The 14949-nt window shown below is 34.7% G+C and overlaps 2 protein-coding genes across 3 annotated transcripts; both read right to left on the reverse strand.

Annotated features, from left to right (window-relative positions):
* Nucleotides 1–734: 734 nt before the first annotated feature.
* LOC101256047 (cycloartenol-C-24-methyltransferase-like) lies at nt 735–5712 on the reverse strand. Of its 2 annotated transcripts, none has more exons than XM_069290236.1 (14): nt 5488–5712; nt 5305–5387; nt 4327–4393; nt 3687–3760; nt 3498–3582; nt 3299–3354; nt 2928–2982; nt 2759–2806; nt 2598–2678; nt 2384–2500; nt 2221–2304; nt 1853–1978; nt 1622–1719; nt 735–1154 (listed from the first exon to the last, which is right to left on the reverse strand). In XM_069290236.1, the coding sequence occupies exons 2-14, from the start codon at nt 5385–5387 to the stop codon at nt 1085–1087; spliced, it is 1044 nt and encodes a 347-aa protein (XP_069146337.1). In that variant the 5' UTR covers nt 5488–5712; the 3' UTR covers nt 735–1084. The 2 variants fall into 2 exon arrangements, with proteins under 2 accessions (XP_069146337.1, XP_004249263.1); XM_004249215.5 differs by having other exon boundaries at nt 2595–2678.
* Nucleotides 5713–7259: 1547 nt separating this feature from the next.
* On the reverse strand, nt 7260–12589 carry LOC101256335 (small ribosomal subunit protein uS9m). Its single transcript, XM_004249216.5, has 4 exons — nt 11885–12589; nt 10451–10891; nt 8018–8098; nt 7260–7805 (listed from the first exon to the last, which is right to left on the reverse strand). The coding sequence occupies exons 1-4, from the start codon at nt 12426–12428 to the stop codon at nt 7714–7716; spliced, it is 1158 nt and encodes a 385-aa protein (XP_004249264.1). The 5' UTR covers nt 12429–12589; the 3' UTR covers nt 7260–7713.
* Between the last annotated feature and the right edge of the window lie 2360 nt (nt 12590–14949).

Raw genomic sequence — 14949 nt, forward strand, 5'->3', positions numbered from 1 at the left:
TGCACTTTGGTAATGTCAGAGAAATGAATCTTTGATATGTTTGAAAAGCTGGTATTATCTTTGGTAATGGATTTATTGTCTTTACCATTCTAGAAAGATGCATACTATTTTGTTATCTAGGACCATTTGGCTATCCAATTGGTCAGAATCTATGTATGCAAGTGAACCAAGAAATCTTGCTTTCTATGGCACACTGAGTGGTTTTTACTTTAGCTATATATGAGATTTGAGTGCCGTACTTTCGCAATGGTCATGTTTTTTGCCAAACCTGTCACTTTACTTGGTGATAATGTTGGTCGATTATCATAGCAAACATTTGGCAGTTTATATTCATTGTCCATGAGTTTACTTTGTTGTCTCTAGTGTATTTATAATTCTTGTGCTTGCCTACAAGGGAATTCATACCTTCTTCTTTTTTCCAAGCAAATTTATACCACTAGACAGGACGTCTAGCGACCTTTTATTAATGATAAGATAAAAACCTCAACGTGAATAAGTACAAGCAAGGGAGGCTAAGCCTTACCTTATCAATCCTAATGAGGTAACATTAGTCATTCTCAATACTAGTTTCTTTTGGTTTTCCATATTATAAATCGTCCCTAATGATAAAAAAATCCATTGATATTAAGTGCATTTGGTTCTTTGTTGGCCTGTACGAGCATTGATGCTTGCTGATAGTTTAACTTAAGTGATCATTCTTCACACTGATTCATGATATTAAGGAACAACATTCATTTGCAAGAGTAAATATGCTTGTCTCATAATTTGCAAAATTTGTACTTAATAGGAAAAAGAACACTTCCACTGATTAGGATAAGATTCTCGTCTAGTCAATAACTTCTACTTCCAGGAGAAAATAAGCTAACTAACACATGACATTCTTTAGTTTCATCCATACACTCGTGGAACTCAACATTTTCTTATTTAAGAAAGTCAAAATCAGCTCAGATTCTCAAAGCCAAAAAAGGAAAAATGTACATAATCTGCCTCGATCGAGGAGGGAGGGGTGGGGGCGGGGGCGGAGCATATTAAATTTTAGAAATGCTCAAAATACATCCTTAACCTGTAGTTGATTGAGGAGGAATTAGGTTAATGGATCAATCGCAGCAGGTTTCCTCGCCAAGAAGAAATACATTGGAGTGAAAATGCCTTCCCTGCATCGTCCAAATTGTGGAAAGGATTAGTATCGGTCACAAAACTTTTATAGAAGAAAGTATTTGCACAATGGAACACTAGTTTATAGTTTATTGTTAACAAAGCTTAATGACTTCATTACAGTTCACTGTCAAAAGCTGCACCAAGTTGGCTATCATTTAGCTTTGTTTGGATATAAGTATTACTTAACATAATTAAGCTTCAGTAACAAGATGGAATGTTGAGGGTATTGGCCAGATTTTTAGACTAGACGAGAAGAAACAAGTCATTGCATGTCAAAGAATTGCTCATTATTTTTTTCGTTCTCTTGGACACACTTATTTTAGGTCTTCATAGAAGTTTAGTTGTCCTACCATCGATCAGTCTGTCCGTTAAGTAGATGGTATTTTTAGGTTGTTCAACTTTCTTTATTAGTTAATAATAAAACAGAAAGGCAGAGACAAAGAACCAAACAGGTCTTACTTACTTTCCACCTTCAACAAGTGCATCTGCAGCTTGCTCCAACATGGCTTGAACCTTTTGGCTTCCCTCAGGGGCGAGGCCAACTCGCTCTAATATTTTTACCTAAACAGGATGAAATCCAGGCAAATTCAGTAATTTGACATCATTACATTAAATAATAAAACAGACTGATACTTCAGATAAGGAATGATAACTGGAAAACAACATTCATATAGTTGAAGACATGTCAGCTTACCATGTTTCTGGTGAAAAAGCGTCCAAATGCTGTCACACGGACATTACTTAAGGAGAAATGACTTTTATCCAGAGGCAAGTACCAAGGGAGAGGAGAGTCGATAGCGATATCCTTGTCCCAAATAATCTTTTGCATGAAATGGAAATACAAAAAAGAAGAAAATGTTATTGGGAGATCCTATAGGGAAGAACAAAGTCTTGTATAAGTGGGATATATTAAGAAGTTTCTAGGAAATGAGTCGAAGCAACGCTTATATTTATATACTATGATTTTAAAACTTGATCATACGTGCTACTTACGATCACAGAGTAAAATAATAAGGATTTTTCAAGTACTGAGGTTCACAAGATACACGATACACAGCTCACCTCAAAACCCGCATGTTTCAGAGCTTCAATGCATTCGCCCATTGATCTGATATCAGGAAGTCCATTACCAAGTTCTACCTCACGCTGTTTTGTAGGAACTAAGATTGTTGTTAGCAGAAAAAGTGAAGAGAATAAGACATTTGAGTCAAAAAGGATTTGATACCTTGATTCTCCGATGATTTGAATTATTAGGATCAAAGAAATCGGTGATACACCATTCATAATTAGCAAAACATTGGCCTGGCTTCAAAACTCGGAATATTTCCTTGTAGCAATCAAACTAGTCATCCGCAAAGTATTGTGAAAATGATCAGTTATAGATTCTAAAATTCAAGTATTCTGAAAGTGCCAGTAAGTATTCTGAAAGCCCGTACCACGTTTGGGGCATGACATGTAGCTTCTATGGCAAAAATTCCATCAAAACTGTCATCCGCAAACGGCATACTCATGAAGTCTGCCTACATATTCTACAAAGCATGCAATGAGAAAAACACTACTCTTTTGATAGTAGGATAAAATTTAAGAAGAGTCACATTACCTTCACATAATTGCAGGTGTTGTCAACTCCGCCAATACGGTTTAGTTCCTGTAAAAAACAACCAATGTAATAAATTGAAATTTAGTTCAAACACAACTAACATCCCTAAGATTACCACACATACACCAAAAAAGAGTAAAACTGAAGTAAACATACATAAAGTACTTACTTTTCCTCGTGTTACTTGATATTCATTGTTGTTGATTCCAGTAACATATGCATCACTATAGAAGGTAAATAATAAATATCAGATATCTGTCTGGAAATGAACAAACTCATACAGCAGTTAAGAAGACTAAAATGATAGTGATACTAGAGCAACTGTGCAATGTAGATCTGTTTTAGCCTCGATGGTAAGTAATTAAGAAGGAGAAGTACTCTTCCTTACTAGCTAGAGACTTCCCCGCAGTACGTGGCTAGGAAGCAGGACTATATAAACATTCTGAGCAAAAATGTACGGCTAAACTTTCAGACAAACACACATGTTTTACACTATTCTAATAGCCATCCCAAATACAGAGCTGAACTTTACGGCTTTACCTAAATCTGGCAATTTCTCTTAAGGGACCACCAATTCCACATCCAACATCCAAAATCTGTCAACAAAACAAGAAATTTTCATCATATTAAACTTGTTAAACAAGAGCTGAATGACCAACTTGAAAAAAAAACTTAAAAGGAGAAAGAATAACAGAACAAAAAGAAATCCATAATACTCAAAATAAACAATGAAATGCACCTTCTGTCCATGCTTTACCCCTAATTGCAGAGCAAGAAAGTGTTCATGACGTTTGATACTTTCTCGTAGTGATTCCCCTTTCCATCTGTTATAAGAAAGAAACTACGATAATTGCTTGATCACTTTTGCTGATTATTATGGGCTTCTAATCATAAGCGCCATTCGAAAAGAAGAGAACAAAGTACCTACCGAGGAGCAAAATGGAAAGATTCACCCCAACCATACTCATAAAAGCTTGTTGCTAGATCATAATATTTGTTAACCTGTAAACAAAGAACACATGTTGTGAATTAACTATTGAATTTAAGGATTATTAAAGTCCTATATAAAAGCCACAAAGAGAATAGACATGCCTAAACCTATGTTGCTCGGACTCTTCAAAAATGTCATTAGGTGTGTGTCAAATCCTACTGAAGCAGTGCATTTTTGAGGATCTGACACAGGTGCAGCAACATATTCAGAGTGTCCGAGCAACTTAGGCCTAAACTATCAATAGCATCTCAGAATCCCACCAAGAATGGGCGAAGGTAGATCACTCACTACCTAGTTAGTTGGACACGAGGGGGTTCAATTGAATTCCCTTCATCCGAAAGCGTAAGTGGGCTAACAACATCAATTCATTTTGTTGAAGATATATGAATCGTTGAATAATCTTGACACAAGAAAAGATTCTAGTATACCTATTAAGGAGGTTCAAAATTTGCTTTAGGTCGTATGTTCAAATCTAAGATGTGATAGACTTGCGTTTTAAATCCCCTTAGTAAAAACTTTGGCTCAACCTCTGGGTGTTAGCTCTTTTTACTGTTCGATTATCTTTGTCAAATCTTACCATATCAATGTAGTTAGCTTTCCTCTCTTCCTCCGCTTCTCCATCACAAGCATGATATTTTTCATACCTAAAGTAATTTATAACCCATTATTACATGAGCAAAATGGAATCGCATAAGCCTATTAAAATGAAAAAAATGAACATTGTTTGGTAGACATTGGATTTATTTTTTGAAAAAAAAAATAATTCAAGACGATTTCTTTAAATTTAACGAGTTTTTCAAGTGAAATATCTCTTTCAGGCTCTAAATTTCATTTTCTTTTAAGCTAAATGTATATCCAAACATAACTTTAATTTTTAAATACATTTTTTTCAACTTAAACTTTAAATACTACTCCCTCTATTTCAAATTGTTTGTCTTAATTTCCTTTTTAGTTCATTTTTAAAATATTTTTTTATAACTATTTAATTTCAACTTTTCAGCGACATATTTAAGGCCACAAGTTCAAAAGATATTTTGGTATATTCTACGTCTCTTTCCCAGTATCATGTTTAAGACCAATGTAGGATATGTGTTTATTTTTTCTAACTATATACAAATTCAAATGTTTATTCATGAACATCAAAGTTGGACGGCATAATGGTCAAGTTTAAGGACCTGTTTTTTTTTGTTTCCCTCTCGGTGTCCAATATGAGTATTGGAGCCCGATTAAATTTGGATTTGTCGAAAAGTCCCACGTTGAGGGTAAATCATTCTCTAACAAAGACGACTCTAACCCGAGACCTGTGGTTAAGGATGATGAGTGCTCACTCCACCCCAACTGTTTGGAGGATATGTATATCATTTACTAACAAATATTGAAAAAAAAAAGAAAAAAAGAGGATATGCAACAATAAGCATCTTATCTAAGCAAAGCAAATGTACACTTGTGAGACAAGATGTATGATGACATAAATGCAGTTTCACAAACAAAACTGATATCAAAATTTGAAGTAAATAAAAAGTATGGTTAAAATGATGAGAGTAAAGAAATTTACTTTTCAACAGCTGAAAGTACTTCCTTCTTCTCTATTTTGCCACCAACCCCAGAAGCCAGATCCAATGTTCCAGATTTTGACATCTAAAAAAGAAAAAGAATCCATTTTTCACAAATTACATACAAAACTGTCACCTAAAAATCAAAAGCAAGAGTAATAATTAGCACAAAGAAAGCATATTACAATTATACTAGCCGTAGATAAGAAGAATTTGGACGGCAGTTGAAATTATGAAGACTTCCGGAACTTGGTGGCAGGCTCGATATATAAGCACGAGGTTTTTTTTTGGTTTTTTTTTTTCGTATTTCGACGCCCAGTTTTGAAGCCCGCATTGAGAACAGATTAAATTTTTAGACAGTATAAAGTCCACTGGAAGGTAACTCTTCCAACAAGATTTGCTCTATATGCAAATTCGAATTTGAGATGTGGAATAATTTTATAACTTTATCACAATCTATAATTAAATAGTAACTGTATCTTTTTTTTTTTAATATTTAAGAGATGAAATGGTTACCCACTTCAAATATAGTATTAGAGCAAACAGAGATCGTGATGTCAAATCTTGTTGCCAACCAAATCAAAAAAAAAAAAGAATTCCACGTATTTGGTTCATGAAAAAAAATTAGATCCTGAAATCGAATTACATCACCACCCAAATCAAAAAAAAAAAATTCCACGTATTTGATCCATGAAAAAAAAATAGATCCTGAAATCGAATTACATCACCACCCAAATCAAAAAAAAAATTCCACGTGTTTGGTCCATGAAAAAAAATTAAGTTAGTTTTTTTAGATGAAATGGTCTGAAATTTCAAATATAACCTTAAAAAACTATTTTACTGGGCATAAAATTTACGTGAAATTGAATAATTTTATAACACTCGAATCAAATTTTTTAGATGAGATGCTCTGAAATTTTAAATGTAACCTTTAAAAAAAACTATTTTATTGGCATAAAATTTTCGTGAAATTGAATAATTTTTTAACACTCAAATCAAATGTGGATATTAATACGTAAATTTAACTGTTAATGTGTACAACTAGCTAAATAAAAAGGAAAATGCATAAGTATTCTCTAGATTATGATCGAAATTTTAGATTCACACCTTAACTATTCTAAGGTCTTATTACCCTCTCCCTTCCCCCCCTTAACTTATTTTTTTTGTAATATTATGCATCTTGTTGACTTACGTGGCATCCAAATCTCTCTCACGCGTCTCTATTGCTTTCAGTCACGGAATGTGCTACGTAAAATAAAAGGTATATAAAATTACAAAAAAATTAAAATTTAGAAAAATAATAAGACCTTAGTTTAGTTAAAGTGTCTCTAGGATTTTGGATATAATCAAGAAGTCTACTTGTACATTTTCCTTAAATAACACATTAGCATAGTTATGATTCAATAGATCACAGTAAGACAGCAAAAAAATAGTGATACTATTTCATCTATGAAAATGATGATTTAATTTAATAACCAGGAGTCAAAATTCAAAATCTAAAATTAATACAATATTTTATTTTATTTTTATTTTTATTTTTAATTATTACTTTTATCTAGTCCACGGATCAACCTAAATGCACCTTGCTCAAGCCTCAGGGCCAAAAGATACCGCTCAACCATATCAAATTACGAGCCTAGTCCATAGGAACCATAAGAAACTGCAGTTACACTACAATAATAACAAGTACAAGAACCAGTACATTATCTTATCTTTTGGTTTATAACCAATGTATCAATAATATAACCAATCTTCCTTCTCTGGAGAATTGACAACACAAGCTCATGACATGGAGTTGAGTATTGCAAGCCACGAAAAGACTTCAATAAACCTTACTCTTACCTTACGGAGGTTGTATTTGTGTCTAACCATGTAGACGAATCAAAACAGCACAACAGCCATAACACAGGGGTCTGCCCATCTTACAGAAAGTGTACATATTTAGCCAGAAACAAAGTTGCAAAAAGAGCAAAGAATCAACATAACTTATCAAAGACATGAGTAGCTACTTTTATCCATTTGGATCATGTATCCTTTCATAATCGAATCATTGATACAAGACAACACCCATAATTGCACAAACAGAGAGAAGAAAAAAACTTAGTACTATCGAACTGCCACACAACTACTCGACAGGAAAGTGAGACCAAACATCTTGATCAAGTGTAGGAGCGAATATCCTCGGTCAAAACTTGAAAATGTAATTTTGGCGGGGAAAGCAAGTCTCTAACAACAAAATAGGCAAGCATCCTAAAAGGCTAAATCTCAGGCAACTCGGATTATTCTGGGCAATAAATTTTGTATACTCGTGCCATAAATAAACAATGGCTTCAAATGGAAATTATGTGATTGATGCCAAATCTTTTGGGATGCAAATTGCTGCAATATCCAAGTGTTAGTACCATAACAGATCAACGCTTGACCCATTGGTAGCTCTTTCTTGCTTTTGCTTTACCAGGTTTTTTCCTCTCCACAACTCTTGAGTCTCTCGTCAAGTAGCCACCTGCAAAGACAATGATAAGCAGCTTTGATCATACAAACCCAATTTACATATGTTTGGGATGCAAAACATGTGCAAGCTCGATTGCAACTGTGGCATTATAACAATTACCAACATATACATCTTTGAACTATACATTATAGGAAAGAAGAAGCCAAGAACCCTAAAAAATAACACTTAGGTGAGGCAGTACATGTAGCAACAGTAAGTATTACCTTCTCTGAGGGGAGGTCGCAACTCCGGGTCCCAATTCTGCAATGCCCTGCTGATGCCGAGCTGAATTGCACCAACTTGACCTGATTTGAGCATATCAATTATCCAAAACCACATATGAAAAAATTTTAAGGCAAATTTTTGAGAGTTTTAAAAACATCAACTTAATGATAAAAATAAAGAAAACTCTACCCGCACTGAGTTGGGAAGAAAGAAGTCCATAGTACTACCTAATTCTGGAAATATAAAGTACTTCATTTCTATCTTCTTTTTGTTATTGGGAATGACGGAGAGGGAGCATGGTAAAATCACAAAGGCATACATAGACCAATACCCAATCACATAACCTTTTTTGTCAAATAAGCGGGACACAACAAAGGTAAAAGGTTGATACTATCATTAAATATTTGCCAAATAAGAAAATGTTCATTCTTTTTGGGACTAACTAAAAAGAAAAGTACGTCAAACGAAATTGGGACAGAGGGAGTAGTTATTTAAACCCCAATAGCTTAAGGGAATAGTTAAGCGGAGTTCTCACTATTTTCTCTTCGGCTTCACAGTTTTCATGATTATTAGTTCAGGGATCACTCTCTAAAGTAACGTCATACTAGTATAAAGTTAATCTACAAAGCACTCACAACTAAAAGCATAACATCATAATGGACAATCTGAGAAGAAGAAAGCAGTTCAAATACAACTACAAGAGAAAGAATTTCCAAGTTTTAAAACATTAAAAGATATTTCATGCATTTCAAAACATGAAAAAAACATTTCATGCAGTAAAAAGGGGAAGTTTTTCAGTCAAGTGGACACTTCGGCATTTCCTTCATGCTACTCAATATCATATCACCTCTAAATCTTTTATTTGGAGATTTTGGGGTACAACATGCTCGTGCTAAGATAAAGAGAGTACAAAAGAGAGAGAGAGAGTCTCTCTCTCTCTGTGTGTGTGTGTGTGTGAGAGAGAGAGAGAGAGAGATGAAGGTGAATAAGGCATGAGGTATAGACCTAATGAGCAAAGAGCAGAGAACATTTTTTTCTTTACCATCTTTCACTTTCCTTAAATTCACAGGCTCAGAGAAATGGCTCCCAAGCTGCTGATTCTTAAAATGCATGAAAGAAGAAAAATGGTCTGTCCCTATACTGCAGTATCAAGTGCGGCCTCCCAGATGAGGTAAAAATATGTTTAATCAATCCAAAAACTGGGAGGAATTATTCAAGGATCCTTGAACTCTCTATGGTGAAATGAAATGGTTGGAGTTAATGTGTGTATCAGACACTATCAGTAAAATGTGCACTTTGTCTACAAAACATTCATCAAGCATGAGGAAGAGAGAGAAAAGAAAGAAAGACTTTATCTTTGCAAGAACCACTAAATGATCCCTCGGAAAATCGCAGGAACTCTCACCATGAGAGAACCTGCCATTGGATCCATTAGACAAGCATATTTGTGTGGACCAATAAAAGAAGCTTCGAAATAGATCAGCCACATCAGTTCACCAAAAAATTGAACTACTAGGTGAAATGATGGTTGGAGAAGCAAGCAACTCCTCCCATAGAAGCTGTGTTAGGAAAAACAACATGATTGAAGAAGAAGAAGAAGAAACACTAATTTATCTAAAGGTGTTTCACTACCCAGCTCAGACATCTGATGCGGAACATACTATAGCAGATTCTCCATCATATGGAAGCTTTACGGCTGAAAAACAGATCTTAAAGAAAAAGGTAGAGAAAGATGGAGAAGAGATCAAGAAAGTGTATTGACAACTTCAGTTAGAAGATCAAAAAAAGTTAGAAGATCAAGTCAACTCGAGATCATGTTGGCATGTCTCCTTGAATGAGTATCTACTGTGTGAGTTTTTGTTTGTCTAGTGGAAACAACATCTCCGTTGTTTCATGTTCTTTCGTCTTCTTTCAGATCAAATTCTAAGGATTATGTAGTTGTGTATGAAGTGCAGAGGCTTGTAAATTGTAGCAAATGACTAATCTTAACTTCCAATGGAGGATTCACCTATCTTAATCAAAAAAACAAATTTATAGAGCATGAGATATAGGCCTAACAGTTTAAAGGACAGTCTGATTCATAACACACTGTTGAGATTTCCTATATTTTCCCTTGAGGAGTTCATTGAAATTCATGTCAAACAAAAAAACAAGGGCTCCGACTCCCACATAAAAAACAGGTGGTCTTAATGCAGTTCTCCAAGCTACGCAGTAGCCGAAACCTCCTACTTTTGCATCTCCTTGTTTGATTACCATTCTAGACTGCACCCAGTAATACATACAAGCAAGAAAACTTCATAAGGAAATGAGTAAGATGTCGTTTTCTTAAAGATAAATTGTCAACAAGTATTATCAGATTAGAGGGCAGAAAAAGAAATTATTGGTAAAGGTACCGACGAGTGCAACTCATCAGCATGCATACTGCTGCTTACCTGACACACCCCCTCCTTTTACAGTACATCTCACATTCCACATGCCCAATGTCTTAGTTTCAGTAAAAGGTCGAAGAAGAACAGCCCGGTGATCAAGCATTGGGAAGTATACGTCAAACTCTTTGTCATTCACCATAAATTTCCCACCACCTGGTTCAACCCAAACACGGGCTATACTACACTTCCTCCTTCCAGTCCCATAAGCCCTTCCCTTTTCATCTACTTGTTTGACTCGTGCCTTGGCTACTTCCTCTTGTTTTTGGCGCTCTATGTCAGCTCTGCTTGACTTCCTAGTATTCTTTTCATAACGCATATCTTCGATTTCACTTAAAGGAGGAAGTCCTTTAATGCCATCCAGGTCCTTCAGCGCAAGCAAACTGTCCATCATTTCGTCCGTGATTCCAGATGCCGCTATTAGATCCCCAAATGCACGATTAGGACCTGGAACCAAAGGCACTTGTTAAGAAAATTCCCGAAACAGGATTAAGGAATGATTGTTGCAATGAGAAGAGGTGCAGTATAATATTTTGCATAACCAGAGCGAGAGCATGTACTGGCCACCCCTGACATCCCTCCAACTTCCCCAGGGATATTCTTTCTAAAAATCTCTAACCTAGCGAAATTGAAATGCACTTGATGGGAGATAATTTTTATTGTCAAGTTACTATAACAGAGACTAACCTAATCAGAAAATAGCCACAAAGCCTAGAACATGCATCAAGAAATATCAAGTTCCCCAAACATCAAAAGCACATTGGAGTCAAAAAAACGTTATTTCAAATAAAAAAGAAAATTGGATCAAACTCATTCGATTATGCACTAAAAACTTGACTAACACAATAGGATAGGAAATATAACCAAGCCAGTCATATAGTAACTGCCACTTGGTTTGGGAAATTGTTGTCAGGTTTTGGAAAGTTAAAAATGTTTACTGTTAGCTTGACCATTTGAGATTGTACTTAAACTATCGGATAAAGCTTAAGTTGAAAACTCAAATTTGTTATTATTGACACCAATAAGTCAAAGCCTGATTGGTGATACTCTCCAGCCACGATAAGTATCAGAGAGCAATTTGCAAAAGACTGGAGTTCCTACCTTACCTCAAATTCTATACTCTAGAAAACATGACAGATTAGCCTAGTCATTTGCTACTCAACAGAGACGAGACGCCACCTAATATAAACAAATCAAAGGAAACAGTAAAGCATAAGGGTGCCTTTTCACAGTGGTGTTTAGATTAAGAGTATAGCTGAAAAGTTGACACCTTTGAAAGAAAAATAAGCTAAAATTACCTTGAAGAGAGAATAACAATTTATGGGCTAATCACTACTCAACAAATAATACTGAAATGAGAGTAAACATGAGACTTCACAACAAAACTATAAAGCACAAATCTTTCAACCTGTAATATGGTAAGCATCGCCTAAAAACTACCTTTAAGAACCCCAGTAAGAACTTGTTCTTCCAATTCAAGCAGCTTTTTCTCCTCAGCACTCTGTATTTTAGCCTCCTCTTCAGAACCCATCAGTTCACTTTCTACCTTAACATCTTCTCCAATATCAAACACCCGTTCTCCTTCCCCTTCCGCATCAAAACTCCAAGGTTTATACCCTTCAGCAGTAGCCCAAATCTCCTCCCCACCACCAACACCATCCTTCACTTCACCAGCTTCCTTAAACACATCACCACTCTCTTCTTCTACATTACCCCAAGACACATCATCCTTTCCTATTCCCTCGACACTTTCTGAGTCTTCATTGAACACTGATTGCTCAGTTTCAGAAGAGAGTTTCCAGAAATCAGGATCCGAATTTCTGCCATTACTGTTGTTATTATTGTTGTTGTTACGCGTGGAGAAGAAATGGGGGAACAAATATGGCTTAGGGGAAATGGGTTTAGGGTTTATGAAGTGGGTTTTGGGAGAAATTAGGGTTAACAGCCGGAGATGTGAGGATTTGGAGATGAAACGAGAGAGCATTGTGAACACAAACAGAGGAAGAGGAGAAGCTTGAATTGTTAACAAGTCTGAATTTGACTGCTTATGGTAGGGAAGACAAAGGTGATGCTTCTAATGGTTGTACTTAGTGCAATTGGTTTTTACAAGTGCTATGCAATTTACCCTACTAAAAGAAAATAATTATAATAAGCTTTATTGGTTATTATAATTAAAAGGAATTCCTAGTTAAAATGTCACTATTCAATATAAATAAAATATGATAATTTTGAGACATTAAACAATAATAATAAAATATGATAATTTTGAGACATTAAATAATAATTAAAATGAAAAATGAAAAATGTTAACTGATATTCATCTCTTCGCAATGTTTTGATCTGTTATTTTAGTTATTCAGGTATTTTTTTTATTTCTATGAAGGAAAAAAAACTACTAAGCATTTTTAAGAAGAATTATGAGGTTAATAGTTTTGAAGGAGAAATTTGATACATAATGAAGTGAATGAGATAGTAGAAAGCTAGCAAGAGAGTCAATGTATCATAAATATATAGAGAAAAGACATAAAGACACCATCGAAGTTGTTCCATATTTGCGTAAAGACACCTAAACTTTTAAAGTGTCCTATCACACCACTAAACAACTATATATCATTGTAAATTGACCATTTTTACTTATTCCGTCGTCTATGTAATGCGCGTGTTGCTCACTCTCTAGGTAACCCGACCCGACCTTTTTTTTTGAAGAAAATTCGTGAACTCCTTTTCATTTCATTTCTCAAATTTTCCCTAAAATATCAAACCAAATACACAGTGTTGTTGTTGACGATAATGTTGTTGTTGACAATCTCGTTGTTGATCGTTGTTGATGTGTATTTGTGAAGATTCTTGGAGATTGAAGGTCTAACATGTTAGGGTTCTAAAATCTTCACTATTTTCGATTATTCTGATTTTATGGATTATTATAGTGTAGAAGTATTAGAATCGACCTCCTACAGTTGCTATTGTTACAAATACGATTCAACATTGCATTTGACATTTTCAATCAAAAACTAACCACAAAATTGAGAAGAAATTCAACCATAAAAAAACTTCAAATTAACGTTTATACTGGAAATTAAAAGAGAAAAGACGAATTCCTACCTTATTTTCTTGAGGAAGATGATGAAGTCGTCAAAAAGAGAGAACCAATATTGTTCTTGCCATGGAAATCAAAATTTTACGGCTACCAAAGGCTATTTTTGAGTTTAAATTGGGGAAGATACAAAAATTGATTAAACAATTAATATTAAAGAAAGAAAATGACATGTGGTTGTTTTAAACTGGTAAAATAAAAAGGAAAAATGGCCCATGACGCGCCTAACGTGCGTGTAAACAACCCAGATGAGTCAATGGGTAAAAATGGCCAATTTACAACGATATATAGTTGTTTAAGGGGTGATGGGACACTTCAAAAGTTTAGGTGTCTTTATGCAAATATGGGACAACTTCGATGGTCTCTTTATGTCTTTTCTCTAAATATATATATGAATGACAATACATGACATGCATCCCATATTCATTATGTATGGAGGGAGAAAGGCGAACGAGAAAGATAGTATATCTCAGATACATGTATATCACACTGGATATATGTATCTAGATCCCAAATTTTCAAATAATTTTGAATACAAGACATTGACAGAGGCACGCAAGCAAGTCAGTGTATCCTAAATTTATGTAAATCACTCTGGAATACAATACATCAAGAACAAATTATACATAATTTAACCCTCATGTCTATGGCGAGGTGGATATAACGTAATTTTGAAAACTAAAGTAACAACATTGAAATTAGGCCTTAAACTAATAGATTTTGTGTTGTTTATCTATCAAGGAAAGTTCACATCTACCCACTCAAAAATAGCTTAATTATACTCAAATAACTATAATTTGCTAATTACGATTCGTATCTACATATTATAGGGAGGAAAGTGGCAAGCGAGAGAGGCAAAGAGTGGAGAGAAGCGAATTATATATGTATATCTGACAAATCATTGTATATATATAACTGATATACATATGTATTTGTATATCTGCCGAGTGAGGTTCAGAATAGGGAGGAGAGAAACAAACGAGATCGGAAGAGGGAAGAGAGAAGTGAGCAAGAGAGGGCGGAGATGGAGAGAGACGAGTTATATATGTATATATGTCATGTAATTGTATATACATAATTGATATACACAATTGATATACATATGTATTTGTATATTTGGAGAGAGAGATTGGGAGAAGGAGAAAAGAGGCAAGCGAGATTTTGAGAGAGAGGAGAAATGTCAAAGAGTAGAGAGAGACTAATCACATTTGTATATATGTGTGTGTAATTTGTATATGTATAAAAGAGGACACATGACATAATTAAAAGAAAAATTAAGTTGTGAGCTGTAATTGATTCAAACTATAGCTATATTAGCTAGTTAACTAGTATATATTTGTTTTTTCGCGTAATTTTTCTCTGTCTAAATAAGAAGACATTTGCCTAAATCAACCGAACCCATGGACATATA

This window comes from Solanum lycopersicum, chromosome 10, assembly GCF_036512215.1.
Source record: "Solanum lycopersicum chromosome 10, SLM_r2.1".
NCBI classification, from domain to species: domain Eukaryota; kingdom Viridiplantae; phylum Streptophyta; class Magnoliopsida; order Solanales; family Solanaceae; genus Solanum; species Solanum lycopersicum.